Source organism: Xyrauchen texanus, chromosome 16, assembly GCF_025860055.1.
Source record: "Xyrauchen texanus isolate HMW12.3.18 chromosome 16, RBS_HiC_50CHRs, whole genome shotgun sequence".
Lineage (NCBI taxonomy): Eukaryota > Metazoa > Chordata > Actinopteri > Cypriniformes > Catostomidae > Xyrauchen > Xyrauchen texanus.
The window spans coordinates 35,267,837-35,283,795 of NC_068291.1; the positions used below are offsets into that span (position 1 = coordinate 35,267,837).

The following is a 15,959-nucleotide window of genomic DNA, read 5'->3' on the forward strand; positions in this document are numbered from 1 at the left end:
GTTTTCAGAGTGACATCGTTCCACCCACTTTGAGTCGCTAGCATCCTGAACAGAATTGCATGGTCTGTTGCAGATTGATGGCTCTGGTGTAGATGAAGTAGCTGAACAGATATATTTTGACCACCCACTGGATACTCGAAAACTTTGTGGATCTGTTGAACGAAGTATTAAAACGAGGTCTGGATTTGAGGATCTTTGTCTCAAACAGCAGCGTCCAAATCAAGTGCTTTACCGGTAAGCAGAGACATCATAAATGTAAATTTTTTTGTGTCTTGATAAAATGATTCAGGTTGGTTAGAGAAATAGACTTGACACTGATGTAAAAAAAACCCAGGCATTTCTCAGCAGAACCATCAAACTTGTCAGGAAGAGTAAAGCTTAATGGTTTAGCATGGGGAGCTGGCAGTGAGTGAACGTAGTGAGTCAAACATTCGGTCTTGATAACCCTTTAAAACCTCGCACTGGTGTGCAAATGCAGCCTGAGGCTGTGAGACTTCCGCTGGATCCATGGTAGGCGAAGTATTCTGTAACGAACTGGCCATGGAGATGGTGTTAGGCTCCATGTGCAGGAAGTTTATTTAGACACAAGCAAACAATCCAAAACAGCAGGCAGAGAGACGTAGTCGTAAAGCAGGCAGATAAATCCAATAAACCAAATAGACAGTCCAACCAGGTAAACAAAACAAAGGGAAATCCAAAAAGCAGTAAATCCTGAAAAACTGGCAAAAGCATGAATCAAGAAGCAATGGTAAAACGCTCGGTATGGCAGGGTAAACTGGCAATACTTCGCAATGAACAATGGAACTGCATGGCTAAATGTACATGTGGTAAACAGGAAATGAGCAGTGAAGAAATGGGTGAGGATCAGTATTTGGGAAAGGGCTCCCTCTGGTGGTTGATAGGATGTGTAACAACCTCAGATGTTACAGTATGTTGTGATAGAAAGTAATCTGTATGATGTGATAATTTATTTATTTTTTGTAGTGTTTGCTGCCATCTATTGGAATGACCTAAGACTAAAAGTAGGGAGAGCATTTATTACAAACTTTTGAAGCTTTCTCTAACAAGAATGAAGCTGTGTTGATGTGTCCCCTGCCTTTCAGAACTATATATTGGAATAGAAGGTGATAGAGAAAAAAATGAACAATTTAAGACATAAAAGAGCCTGTATTATGAGCTTTTGAAATTGAACAAAAAAGGGTCATGTTGACCCTTAAGGACAATGTAGGGACTTTTTTTTCAGGTTCAGATCACAAAGTTAAGTTGATGTAAATCAAAAATTCAGAAGGGTCAAATTGACCCATAAGACTAAGGATGGGTTAAGTAAAACTACTGGCAATTATTTTAATGTCAAATTTTATTTAAAGCTTGCAAGGATTTTTTTTTTTAACTGGAGAAAATATGATTGCTATGGTTAAAGATATTAAAAGAAAAGGATATTCATATCATGTGGTTCTGAGAACAGGGGTTCAGAAATATCCTTTTTAAATACTACAATTCATTTAGCTATGATATTACAATTACAGTTTAATGTTAGTAAAGAAATCAAGTCTGCTTTTACTCATAAATAGGTATTTGATTCTATCAATGACAATATTCTGACATGCAAAAATAGTAAAATTAAAAAGATAAATATGGGTGGGGGTATACACAATTAGAGAGATTTAATTATGTTCTCTGCATTTGTTCGCAACAAATAAAGCCACTAACTATATTTGTTCCTCTTGGAAAGGTAAGAATCTCATTCTGAGATGACTTTTATAGCTTTTCATATTTAACTGCAATTAAATGCATTACCATTAAAATTTCTGCATGCCTATGTTGGATATTAGAATATGTATGTTACAGTGCACAGCTACATGTATGCATGAAAATTACTGTAAATGACTTGGATGACTTACAGAACTTGGTATTGCTTCAGAGTGGTTTGCACACTTGTTTTCTATAATTTGTGACCTCTAAAACAATCTTGTGGTCTGGCAATACATAGGTTGCAAGTGGAATTCCAGGTGATCCATATCCTTACAATGACTGTACAGTAAGATACTCTGGATATAAATTGTTGGTGGTGTACTAGGGAGTCTGTGCCTTATGTAAATGTGGTACAATATAAGTATGCTTAATTGCAAGTAATCAAGTGAATAGACAAGTAACCCACAAAAACATCTCCACCAAAATTAACCGACCAAGTGGTACACAGCTTATCATATCGCACATCATGCAAGATTAGTCTCGCATCCTTTTACCTCCTCCAGTTCACGCTTTCCATCACTCAGATTAATGTCACAAATTGTATGACATGCTTATCAGAGTTAGAAGTTCTCAAGCGCCTAAAACAAAACCTGCACATTTTAAAAGCATTGAGGTGCATGTTATTATCTGGAGGTCAGTGGTCTCTGCAAGAGTGTTTGATATTGTTGGATATACAGTGTATATACATGTGGAACACAATGATTTATGAACTGCGAGATCTCTCTGACAGATGCACATTCAAAGTTAGAAAAAACTGCAGCCCTTGGAAATCTCATAATTGTTTTCAGTGGTTACAGTTTGCAATTGACCTTTAATACAGTATTTGTAGTGTGAAATATTTACAGTTTTCCTACAACATTGTGTGTTTTGGAAATTTATGAAAAGGACCTTGTTAACAATACAAATCAAATCTCTCTAAATTACATTTACAGTGCAAAAATGTGATTATACAATAAGCAGATATTGAACTTTTGAGTATGTCGGTCAAAACGTAGTTACTGTATGTCAGTGTTGATATGGCTAATGGTAATATTCTATATGAGGGAGATAGGTAGGTAGTACAATTTCGAAAGAGCAGAGAGATTTCAAGAGTAGTTGGGCATGAATTTATAACATGCTCTGAGCTGAACCCAAAACACCTCACCTGAACACACCTTTCTGACTGTTCAGCTCCTCAACTGTATTAAAGGTACACTATGGAGATTTTTTTTGTTACATTTTCATGCATTATTGAGTACATAAAAAAATTAAATAAAAAAACTAATCTGTGGTGTTTTCTTGACACCACCCCAGTATCTCTACAATAATGATTTATATTCAGAGCTGTGTGTTTCATTCATATCTGTAAACAAAGAAAAGAAGGTCTGGCTACAATTTTCAACATAATTGCTCAGACAACATGTTTTTGTAATATATCTGTCTTGAAGGATTTTCTTCTTACTATTGGTGATTCATGATGTGGTCAGATCCACTCAGACATAGTGATCATGGTACATGGGTATATCGAAGCACAACTGACAGAGAAAACAAAACAATGTTCCTCTACATATAATTTGCAATTTTGTTTCAACCACTGATGTCGATAGAGAGCCCAGAATTACGTAGTGTACCTTTTAAGTCAGTAATAAAAAAAAAGATTCTATCTTGTAAATTAATTCTAGACATAAGCATTTTCGACTATTATCGACTCTGTCCTTGAGCACTGTATCAAGACCTTTTATGAGTAAAAGCCATTTTAACTCAGGGATAAGCTAAGAAATAATATAAGTGAAAGACAAAGAGAACAGAATTTTACTTTGTTTTTTTATGTTTGTTTTTTTTTAGATGTTTTTTGTGTAATAATTCAATAACATCTGAACCAAACCTCTGCTTTCCATTTTGCATTTATCATATCGTCTTTTTTTATAGAGATAACATACTGGATATACACTGTAAAAAGTAAAAACATGAAGTTCTTACCTTCAAAAAATATTTCTATTTGATCTGACCCTGAATAATTACTTTTGTTGGTGTACCCTTTTGTAGTCAGGTTGATTCAGTCATATTAATTAATATTTTTGGCTTCAATCAAACCCGTTAATTAAGATGTTACCACATAAAGCACATTTGTTAGGTTACCTGACAAAACAGTTTTTACAGTGTAGTTAAGCAATTTAATTCAATTTGTTTTAGGGATTGATAAATATGCCTTGCATACTTGCATCATTTTTTAATCTTAATTTTTCGCATTTACACATTGAAAGCAAAGGTTTGGACAAAGACAATTCAGGTTGCAATTAACATTTCATGACCGTCGTTCTCAGGCAAAGGACCAGAGACACTGTATGCCGGACAAAAGCTCAATGATAATGAATGGCATACTGTGCGTGTGATCCGGAGAGGCAAAAGCTACAAGCTAATGGTTGACGATGACGTAGCAGAAGGTACTATTATTGATCTTCAGTCTGAAAGACAAGTTTCTCAGTGATTGGTGATGGGTTATTTTATGTGAGCATCTATAATTTATTTTTGCATATTAATAAAACATTAAAAGGACTAATGATTTTAGAAGTGCTGCATTCAGAAAAAAACTATAATACTGGTTTTAGTCTACAATATAGATTTGTGGATTATTCTACTGATACAGGGTATGTGGTTTTGATAAATTGAGGGAAAACGGTACATAATCCCAAATTATTTGTGTGCAATGTTTGTTTGTTCCAAGTAGAACATTATGGACCCTACAGCAATGTTTCATTTCAATAAAATCCATACACTTCAGGTTCATTTTTGTCTTGGCATAATGTAGGACTTGCCTTGTGTACCCAGTAGTGGAGTTGCCTGTTTGAGCAGCTCTTTGAAAAGTCATTGACTTGCTCATTGAATAAGAATTTTGTTATATGACATAGTTTTCTTGCTGAACAGAAGTGTAATATTTTGTGAGGGTGTAGTATAGCAGCAATTTTTTCTTGTTTTCCCTCCCAACCTGCTGTGACTTTTAGGTCAGATGGTGGGGGACCACACCCGGTTAGAGTTCCACAACATTGAGACGGGTGTGATGACAGAACGCCGTTTCATCTCCATAATTCCCTCCAGCTTCATTGGTCACCTGCAGAGCCTCAAATTCAATGGCATGCTCTACATCGACCTGTGCAAGAACGGTGACATCGACTACTGCGAGCTCAACGCCCGTTTCGGCATGCGTTCCATCATTGCAGACCCTGTGACGTTCAAATCCAAGAACAGTTACCTAAGTCTAGCCACCTTACAGGCTTACACATCCATGCACCTTTTCTTCCAGTTCAAAACAACCTCTCCAGATGGATTTATCCTGTTCAACAGTGGAGATGGAAGCGATTTCATCGCTGTAGAGCTGGTGAAAGGGTAAGCTTGTTAATGAAAGAAGAGCTCACTCAGTTACAGGTTTTTTTTTTATATAGTTGTGGCCAAAAATGTTGGTACCCTTGGTAAATATGAGTAAAAATGGATGTGAAAAATATGTCTTTATTTTTTATCCTTTTGATATTTCATTCAAAATATTCACAAAAATCTATACTTTAGTCTAATGGATATCAAACAATTGCAAACACAACACAAGTTTTATCAAAAAACATAATTTTGTCAAATATTCTGTATGTGTGGCACAATTATTGGCACCATTTTATTCAATACATTGTGCAACCTCCCTTTGCCAAGATAACAGCTCTGTATCGTCTCCTAAAATACCTAATGAGGTTTGAGAACACATGGGATCTGAGAGTGTTTGCTGCCAAAATGCACTCTTCTTGTTTTATCTGACCATAGAACATGGTCCCATTTGAAGTTCCAGTAGTGTCTGACAAACTGAAGTTTGAGCTTTTTGTTGGATAAGAGCAGAGACATTTTTCTTGAAACCCTCCCAAACAACTTGTGGTGGTGTAGGTGATGTCTGATTGTAGTTTTGTGGACTATCTGACCCAAAACCCAGCAAATTTCTGCAATTCTCCAGCTGTGATCCTTGGAGAATTTTTGTCCACTCGAACCATCCACTTCACCATGTGTGGAGACATTAAAGACACACGTCCTCTTTAAGGCAGATTCTTAACATCTCCTGTGTATTGGAACTTGTTAATTATTGCCCTGATGGCGGATATGGGCATTTTCAATGCTTAAGCTATTTTCTTAAAGCCACTTCCCATTTTGTAAATCTCAGCAACATCTTGCTGCACTTCATAACTTTACTCTTTGGTCTTACCCATTGTGATTGATGATTAAGGGAAATTGGCCTTTGGGTTACCTCATATTTATACCCATGTGAAAAAGGAAGTCATGGCTGAACAATTTCATGTTCCTAGTCACCCAGGTGTACTAACTGGATGTCAGCTGACATCCTTCAAATATTTAATTACACACTGTGTCATGTATTCATGATGATTCTGATTGCCCCTGGACTTTATTCTGGTACCATTTTCCACAATAAGCAATGTAAAAACTACCAAAACGAGCAATTCAGAAGGAGAACAACAACCATTTTAAGTGTTAATTGGTGTAAAAGTGAGTTGAGGCTCAACTTGCAGTTGATAGCTGGCATAAAAACTCAAAGTAGTTAATGATATTAGTGTAACTAATTTCATATCATCTATCCACTCGGGTGAGGCACTGTCAAAAGATGGTCATCTTTGTGTGTTAGTAGATCAATATGATTAATTAATAACAATACTAATAAGTTTGTTTTGTATTGCACCTTTCCAAAGCTCAAAGATGCTGTATAGAAATGAAGCATTAAACAGAGAAACATATAACAAATATACATTAAAACAAATGAAAAATGGAGAGAAGCATAGCATATTTCAAGCAGATGAGATATGGGCGAGCAGGACAAGAGCCAATAGTCTCAAAGAGGCTGATAGAGAACATCACAACATTACAACACATACATCGCGTTACGGAGCAGCGCAGGCGACAATACAGTCACAAAGCAGGAAATGCATTCCATACAGCTCATTTACACTACCCCATTATTACGAATAAACTTACTTTATTTATATCGACTTGCTTAACAGGGAATGGAATACATTATAGGATGCAGACGGTGCAACAACCAGAAAAGAACCTCCAAATTAAATTGCACACGACCCAGCCTATTAGTGCTTTGTGTGCAATTTTGCCTCTTGCGCCTTGACGTATTGCATGTTTATCAAAACTTCATGACCATGCCCACTGGCTTTGCCAGTGTAACATATCTCATAACGTTGTGCTGAAGGCAAAGCACTCTTAAAATTGGGCCTGGAGACTGTAGCTTGACTACGCAAAACACTTGCTTGGGCGCAACGCAGGTAACTGTAAATGTACTGATTGAGACTTTCATCTTATTTATAAACATCGAAAGGTCTGAGAACAATTATGGAATATAAGCTTTGAAATCAGACTCAACTTGTAAGCTGGGCTTTCACATTTTTGTCTTATAGGTACATACATTATGTGTTTGATCTTGGAAATGGCCCCAATGTAATCAAAGGCAACAGTGAAAGAGCTCTCCATGACAACCAGTGGCATAACGTTGTAATAACTAGAGACAACAGTAACATTCACACACTGAAAGTCGATGCCAAGGCAGTGAGCCAAGTTGTCAACGGTGCAAAAAATCTGGACTTAAAAGGTACGTGAACCAACTCAAATTCATATACCTGCATTCCCTCAATCAGAAGGTAGGTGAACATGATATGAACACTATGGGGTCTATATTACCTCTGTTATACTTAGGTGACCTCTACATTGCTGGATTGGGACCCAACATGTACAACAGCTTACCGAAACTGGTAGCATCCAGGGACGGATTCAAGGGTTGTTTGGCATCTGTGGACCTGAACGGGCGCCTTCCTGACCTCATAAATGATGCCCTGTTCCGCAGCGGTCAGATCGAGCGAGGATGTGAAGGTACACCTTCTTTCAACTCTAGCTCAAGGAGCCCGTTCTTTCTCATGAATGCAAACAGTAGTTCCATCTCCACCTCACTGACCCATCACACCATCTTTCTCACCCTGCTTGTCAAATCTTTTGCCCAGGTAGCTCTTTGTTAAGCCTAAAATAGTTTTATTGGCCACATTGGTCATGCTAGGATCAGCCAAGTCATTGTTTGTATCAATTAGTATGACATTGTTACAAACATATTTTATGAAGGAATATTTACATAGCAGTATTTTGAATCAAGATAGAGTTCAGATAAAAAATTATAAATAAATAAAAAAATTATAATAAAAATGGGCAGCTATTGGGTAATTATGGAGAATGTGTTATGTAAATTTTATCCACAGTTGTTGTTTGAAATTAGATTTTTAAATGTAGAGTTTACTTGTAAAAGAAATGATTTGTAATTAGTTAAATGTATTAGATAGATTTGAATGTGAGTTATAGGAATATTCCGTGTTCAATAGAAGTTAAGCTCAGTCGAGAGCATATGTGGCATAATGTTGATTACCACAAACATTTATTTTGACCCTCCTTTTCTTCTTCTTCTTCTTCTTCAAAAAAGCAAAAACGGGGCACTTACAATGAAAGTGAATGGGGGACAATCCGTAAAAATTTTGAGTTTTGAACAGAATTGAGTGTGATCAAATTTCTTACCTTTTTTGTGTAAAGTTATATCCAACTTTGTGGCATATATCCTTAAAACAACCATAAAAATAAATACTTAAACAGCTTAACAGCTCAAATAATATATGTTTTAACAGAATAATTAATGTGAGTGATTTTATTCAATTATAAGTTTCCCATTTCTGCCTTCAAGCACAACAAAATTGGCCCCTTTCACTTCCTGTGTAAGTGCCTCACTGTTACCTCATTTTTTGCTTTTTTTTTTATTATTATTTTATTGTAATTAAAATTATGCAAAAAAGTTGTTGATTGAGCTAATGTCTGTTGAACCTAGAATATTCCTTTAAATAGATATAATATTAGCATATTGTACATAATTACATAATACAAGTCTTTGTTCATTTGATTATATATAATAGTTGTTATTTAATTACATATCAAAGTAGTCTTACAGTGTTGTATATCAGTACAAAGAAAGAGCAAATTAAATTCTCAAGTAAATGGAAATGCACCAAAAAGTGACTATATTTGGAATGATGAACTACATAAAATTTGACAGTTTGGGTGTCAATAAATTGAAACAGGTGTCAACAGTTTTCAATATGGTGACCACAAGGTTGTAGAGACTAACAGCTTTTAAACTTCAGTCATAGCAAATTATGGAAAAAATAGTTTAACATAAAATAAAGGTTTTATGTTAAATGCCAAACATGTTCTAAAGATCTGAGCATGGATAACTTGTAAACCATACAAGAATTTTCCTTTACTGACTCATTGCTAATATCCATTCTATTTTGGACATGATATTTCTGCCATTGTGCATGCAAATATCTTTGTTTTCTGTACATTTAAATGTTGTGTAGGCTTGCAATAATTTTTTTTTTTTTTTTTTTTTTGTCTGAATCATTCTTTTGTTCTCAGTGTTCTGTTATTCTTCATTTTATTTATTATAGAAATGTCTTGTTTTAGTAAAACGTTGTGTACAAACATTTCTATGATTGTCCATCCATCACAAAATTAATTGTTCATCATGACTTTATTCATCACATCTCAATGCTGTTTCATTGATTTTGAGTTCATGTTACTTTCACATGTTGCTGAACCAGTTTAAGAATAAAATTGAATCAATTAAATTTGTTTGGTCTTTTGTTGTATCATCTTCACATTTTGTTGCTTGACTGTATGAGAGTCTGTTAACTCTGCTTGTTAATGGTATAATGATGTCTGTGATTGGAAACAGTAAAAGCATTACAGAAGACAAAAATACTGAGATCTGGTGTATGAACACCACAGGCCTTAATATATGTGAAAATTACTCGTTCCTTTAAACGAATGCGCATTTACTGCTTTGTCGTCCAATAAGGCACAGACCTATTCACAGTGAGCAAATGTGCAATTTAAAACATGCAGTTTATAACATCACTGTTTGTCAGCAAATAAAATTTAACTTTTCAATTTAAAGTCTGGGACTTTACAGCCTGGATCCATTAAGATGTGATTTCTGTGCATCCACATATAGCTGCCTTGCTTCACTGTAAAATAAATGTTCCAGGTAAAAAAACTGTTCTATCAACAGCATTTGTGACATGTTGTCAATCACCACAGAAAAGTATTCTTAAAATGTATTAACAAAAATTGTGTGGTGTGTCCAAATGACTTATTTTCCTTTTTCTTCTTCTTATATAGCAATATTTAAGAAGTCATCAAAACTTTGAAATAACACAAATGGAAGTATGGGAATTATGTAGTGACCAATAAAATGTAACAGTCCAAACAATCTTATATTTTAACTAACTAAAGTAGCCACCATTTGTCTAGAATAAGCTCTGCACAGCTTTATGAGATGCATGTATTTTACAATTTATATTTTCTAAAAATAAAGTCAAGCATACTGTAAAAGCATAAGCCTCTAGGTCAAAAGGCTTTCAAGATCACAAGAATTTAGTCGTGTTTCCAAACTTTTGACAGGTAGTAGTTTAATTATCCAAAAAAGGACTGTTTACATAGAGCAAATACCACCAGAGAAATGCGTTTCTACAGCATCCAGAAGTTCATCCGCCTAGAACAGTTACAAGTAAAATAATGAATTAGACAGTTTTGCTGTTCAAATAGCAAACATTGCATGTGTTAATTCTAATAGTCACAAAAATAAGCACATTTCTGCTTTTAAACCCTTCTGAATTCTTGTCCCTATAGACTTAAATTGAAAGTACAGTACTGTAAACACATTTAGTTTCAAAAATGAAAATTCTCTCATCATTTACTCTCCCTAATGCTATCCCAAATGTGTATGACTTTCTTTCTTTTGCTGAACACAAAGATTTTTACAAGAATATTTTAGCTCCGTAGGTCCATACAATGCAAGTGAATGAAGACCAAAATGTTGAAGCTCTAAAACCACATAAAGGCAGCTTAAAAGTAATCCATAAGTCTCCAGTGGCTAAATCCTTGTCTCCAGAAGTGATATGATAGGTGTGGGTGAGGAAACAGATCTATATTTAAGTCATTTTTTACTGTCAATCCCACTTTCACTTTCACATACTTCTTTTCTTCTTGGCAATTTGCATTTTTCATGCATATTGCCACCTACTGGGCAAAGCAGAGAATTTATGGTAAAAACTGACTTTAATATTGATCTGTTTCTCACCCACACTTATCTAAGGAACCCCTTAGAGGACAGGACAGGTTATTTATTTTTTTTAATAGTTCTTCGTGCCCTCTCAATAAGTTTTGCATTCCCTCACAATAGTTTGTGTTCCAAGAAACAGATCAATATTTATGTCCGTTTTTACCATAAATTCTCCGCCTTGCCCAGTAGGTGGCAATATGCATGAAGAATGCAAATTGCCAAGAAGAAAAGAAGAAGTATGTGAAAGTGAAAGTGGGATTGACAGTAGAAAATGACTTAAATATTGATCTGCTTCCTCACCCACACTTATCATATCCTATCATGGAATTTGCTCTATGTAAACCGTCATTTTTTGGATAATTGAACTACTGCCAGTCAAAAGTTTTAAACACTTGACTAAATTCTTGTGATCTTGAAAACCTTTTGAGCTAGAGGCTTATGCTTTTACTGTATGCTTGACTTTATTTTTTAGACAAATATAAATTGTACTGTACATGCACCTCATAAAGTTGTTTGAGAGAATGCACAGACTGTGCAGAGCTTATTCTAGACAAATGACCCTTATTTTGAATATGTCATACTTTATACACAGCAAGAGACACATCCAACACCATCTAAATTCAGCTCCTCATTTCATACATGAATAGAACAACTTTGTGTTTGTGTGTGTTTACATTTATCTCTCCCGCACAGCATCGAAAAGTGAACGTGAGTAGGTTTTTATGTTCACAGAGACGCATGAAAACATCTCTCTGTATGTTCTTAGTACAAATGTAAGCCGTGTGTGGAATGGCTACACAATGGCAACAGAATCTCTGCTGGTTCATAATGCAATGAACGCTCCCTTTTGCTGTAATGAAGCTTTTCATCCACCAGATGGCAATGATGCACCTGTGCTTAGGAAGGCAAGGGCTCGATTACATGCTGCAGTAATGCTGCATTGTTTTTTTTTTTGTTTGTTTGTTTTTTACAGAATGCAAGATCATGATGTGTCACTCCTAACTGCTTGCCTCACATAATCGTAATGTTTTTATTATTTACGTAAAGCGTTAACTTTTTTATCATATCCATATTGTGCAACTGAAAGTCATTTTAACATCATTTTGCTCTTAGGTCAAACAAATGTTGACTTAAGTAGACTATATGTTAATGAAAAGTGATTGTCTGCATATTTATTCACTAATTACTTGTAAATTACTTTACAAATTAGCCTGCAAGCCTATAAGATCATGTATTTTGGCAAATCAAACAAGTTAATGTTATTTGCTTTGCATCTATGAGAAAGACTTTCATTGAGTGCCATCACACGTTTTCTACGCAGCCATTCAAAATCTGATCATTGATTTTATTACTATTACTTCTAACTCATTTTACATTAAATTAAAGAGTGCAAACCCTTCCTAAGAATGGTAAAAGCATGTCCTGTTATTAAAGCGGTTGCTTTATTAACAGAAGCCATCAACCACCTTCTTACCTGTTTGATTGTTTTCGCTTTTCTGTTCCTTGCCTAACAAAGTTGGTTTCACCAAAGCAGATCTACAAGGTACATAAGGTTCAGTTCCATTCTGAGCTCGGCTGAAAGCTGCTGTTTGTCTTGTGGTGTTTTTGTTTTTTTGCTTCTTTCAACACCCAGACATAAAGCGGACACTAGCTGGTTCACTGTAACAATGTCTTGGTATAAAATGGTTCACTTCTTTTAATAGACGAATGCCTTGCTTCTATGTGGAGGTCGTGGGACATGCAAAGTGAGAAGAGAAAAGTAATGATTGCAACTGAGAGTCTATATTAATAAATCATGAGCCCTCCTTTATAATTAAGTCATCATGTCTTGTTTTGCTGTATATAGTCTTGCTTCTTTTCCTTTTTTTACGCTAACGACATTTAGCTGAGATTGGGTGAAGATGGCTCGGACGAATCTATTATAGATCTCACCCTGGGTCGATTCTCGTCTGCCTGTAGATGCACTGATCAGGAATACCATTAGCAAAATAATTAATAGGATAGGCGTGATCACTGAACTAGAAATGCCAGCACATATAAACTACACAGAGCACTTTAACTCAGAAAGATGTTAAATTGAAAACTTGATCTCATGACAAGTCATAATAATAGTACAAGATGGCAAAATCATACAAGTTGGCTCCCATAGAGATAAATAAGCGAGCCGACAGACAATGTTATTATGATTTTCCTTAAGTTTAAGCCCTAATCCAAACCTAACCCTAACCATGAAGTCTGACCCCTGGCCCAAACCCTGAACCTAAGTCATTTTAAAAAAAAAAAAGTATCTTACTGTTTGTGAACCAGGGAACAAAGAAAACATTGGGGTTTAAAACGAAAGAAATAATTTTAGAGTATCACATCAAGATTCCGTTTTTGATTGGTTGGTCTCTATAAAAGTCATGCGATATCTTACGATTTTACTGTCTCGTACCAATTATTACGAGCTGTCATGAGACTGTTAGATATTGAGGAGTGTTTTGGCTCTGATTTTTCAAGATCGAAGTTTAAGAAGAACATCACACCAGTAAGAGTGCTTTTATAACAAATATGAGCATGAGTCATCGTGAAAGTTTAGGAGATGTTTTTTCTCAGATTTCCAATTTGATATCTTATATTTGTAATAGTAAATAGTGTGGGGTGAATCATTTTATGAACCTTTCAATTGCATTGAAGTTGCACTTTGCGTTTGCGCAATAAATGCACTTCTTCTATTTTTTTCTTACAGTAAACTAAAGTTTCTTTGTGTTTAACCCCCTTATGTTTTTATTTCACAACAGAAATGCACTCAAACCCAATTTATTTGCAGTTAGCTTGTTTACATGGTAAATTCAGGGGAATGCTTTCACTCCCTTGCACGGAATTGGGCAATGAGCTCTATTGTTCTTGCTGCATTCCCTCAAAATGAACCCAAGTTTGCCAAATAACTAATGTGTTTGGCACACGCTGAACTCTATTGCACGTGGCTGGTGTGCACACTATTTGGTCTTAACATTTGTAACAACAGTACATACTCGACTATGTACACATCTTGCTATTAAATGTTGTCATTGACCTTTGTTCCTCTGTGCAGATGTTTGAAAGTTCATGCTTGGCCCCTTGTAAGAATCTACTGTTGTAACAAGCCATGTTGAATATGTCTTCAGTATGACGTTCTCTGCCCTGTATATATTACTAAAATCGAATCATATAGGGAATGCTATGTCTCAGTATGTTCAACAGCTTTCGGGATGTCTTTTGAGTACCTCTACTAACCCAAACTGCATGCATACGGATGCATAAACACCTGCATGGCAGCTGACAGCATAGCGGGACGTTTGCCCCTAGTATTACATTGCTCTGCTTTGCTACCATAGGTCCTAGCACTACATGCCAAGAAGACTCCTGTGCCAACATGGGGATCTGCATCCAGCAATGGGAGAACTACACCTGTGACTGCTCAATGACCTCCTACACAGGAACGCAGTGTAATGACCGTAAGTCACCCTCTGTCCTCTTTGGTTTCCTTAGTTTATTTAACTTTTCAATTCACTTGTGTACAGAATTTAAATGTAAGCTAGAATTACAAAAACACTCCTACAAAAACACTTTTACTCTCTGAAAGATTAATTGAGCCCACGATAATCTACACTCAAATGTGTCACAAACACAAATAATATTTGCTTGCACAAACACTTATACACGCGCTTAAACACATATACAAACACACTGCATTTGTGTTCTGAAGACTGGTTTGAAGACGCCAAAGGTACGTGATATTTACTTTCTGATGCTGGTAGAAGGTACTTCTACCAACTGTAGCGTATTTGTTTTCTAAAGAATAACAGGACATGCACATTTCTCAAGGAAAATGTTTCACAAATGAAATTTGTTTAAACAATAGATATACTGGCCACAATTTTGATCATTTGAACACTTTTTGGTCAAACTTATTGGCACATGTACTGTACTGTGGTTTCTCTGCTAGGACACTTCTGTGAACTTGAGGGGAATTGACTATAAACAGTAGTGGCACTGGTTTCAGTTGGTTAAAAGTAATTGCAGAAGAAAATGTTTAACCTTTGAATATGATTGTATAGTGTTATACTCATAGAGAGTTGAAGTGTGATCTTTGGGGTCAGTTTAGTAAAAAGCTGATTGAAGTGCCATGAAGCCATGAGATGAAAACAAGATTTTAATGAGATGAAACTCAATCATCAGAGGAACACAAAATCAAAACGTCTGCTCATGACCAGGCTTTTAAAGTTCAAATCCTTCATCACTTTACTCAGGGGCGTAGCAGCCACGAGGGATGTGGGGGACACAACCCCCGCACTCTTTAAAAAGGTGATTTTTGTCCCCCGCACTTTTCCAAGCTAAACCCATACCGAGTTCAAATAGTGGATTTGAATACAGTATTTTTGGCATTTTGTTACTTCGGGCTGATTGAGCGACCATCCCGCCAATCACAAGTGAGTTTCATGAGCCAAAACAACCCTTACGTAATAGGCCGTCAGTCAGACAATCTAATCAACAGTTCATTTCTACAAAGTTGCTTTCAACATTTATGAATTTTTTTATCGGCATTGATGTTGATTGACAGTATATCAATAATCTTGAGATGAGGAACACACAAACGAGAGTTATGTATCGGCATATCGTTCTTGATTGGGAGTATTACGTGTACAGTAGAAAAAACAAACAAAGGATGATCCTTCTTTTAAACACACTGTCATGTTTATTCTGTTGATTCCATGTCTTTTATTTTGAAAAGTTTAGTTCCCGTTTCCCTAGTCATGTGATATCCTGTTTTCCCTCTATGTTCATGTGTCTCGTTTACTTGTTATCAGTTCTGTTATGTTATTGGTTCTTGTTTCCTTGTCTTATTAGTTCATTCTTGTGATTGGTTTTCTTGTTATTGTCTTGTTACCCATGTCTGTGTATTTAAGCCCTCATGTTTGCCATTGTCTCTTGTCGAGTATTGTTTGGTGTAACATTGTCATGCCAAGTCAAGTCCATGTTTATGTATCACAGTCTATGTCAAATC

At 35.7% G+C, this 15,959-nt stretch overlaps 1 protein-coding gene across 19 annotated transcripts in view; it reads left to right on the plus strand.

Annotated features, from left to right (window-relative positions):
* LOC127656955 (neurexin-3a) overlaps window positions 1–15,959 on the plus strand; it is a 421,181-nt gene that overhangs the window by 150,500 nt on the left and 254,722 nt on the right. For 10 of the 19 annotated variants that reach the window (XR_007972220.1, XR_007972221.1, XM_052145540.1 and 7 more), the window contains 7 exons: window positions 4,056–4,175; window positions 4,734–5,115; window positions 7,179–7,369; window positions 7,474–7,647; window positions 11,627–11,641; window positions 12,450–12,476; window positions 14,290–14,409. Coding sequence is in view for 16 of the 19 variants with exons in the window: in XM_052145540.1 (XP_052001500.1) it covers window positions 4,056–4,175; window positions 4,734–5,115; window positions 7,179–7,369; window positions 7,474–7,647; window positions 11,627–11,641; window positions 12,450–12,476; window positions 14,290–14,409 (1,029 nt within the window). In the remaining 3 variants the exon portion in view is untranslated. The remainder of the gene's footprint in view (window positions 1–4,055; window positions 4,176–4,733; window positions 5,116–7,178; window positions 7,370–7,473; window positions 7,648–11,626; window positions 11,642–12,449; window positions 12,477–14,289; window positions 14,410–15,959) is intronic. The other 9 variants (XR_007972222.1, XM_052145546.1, XM_052145532.1 and 6 more) reach the window with 3 other exon arrangements.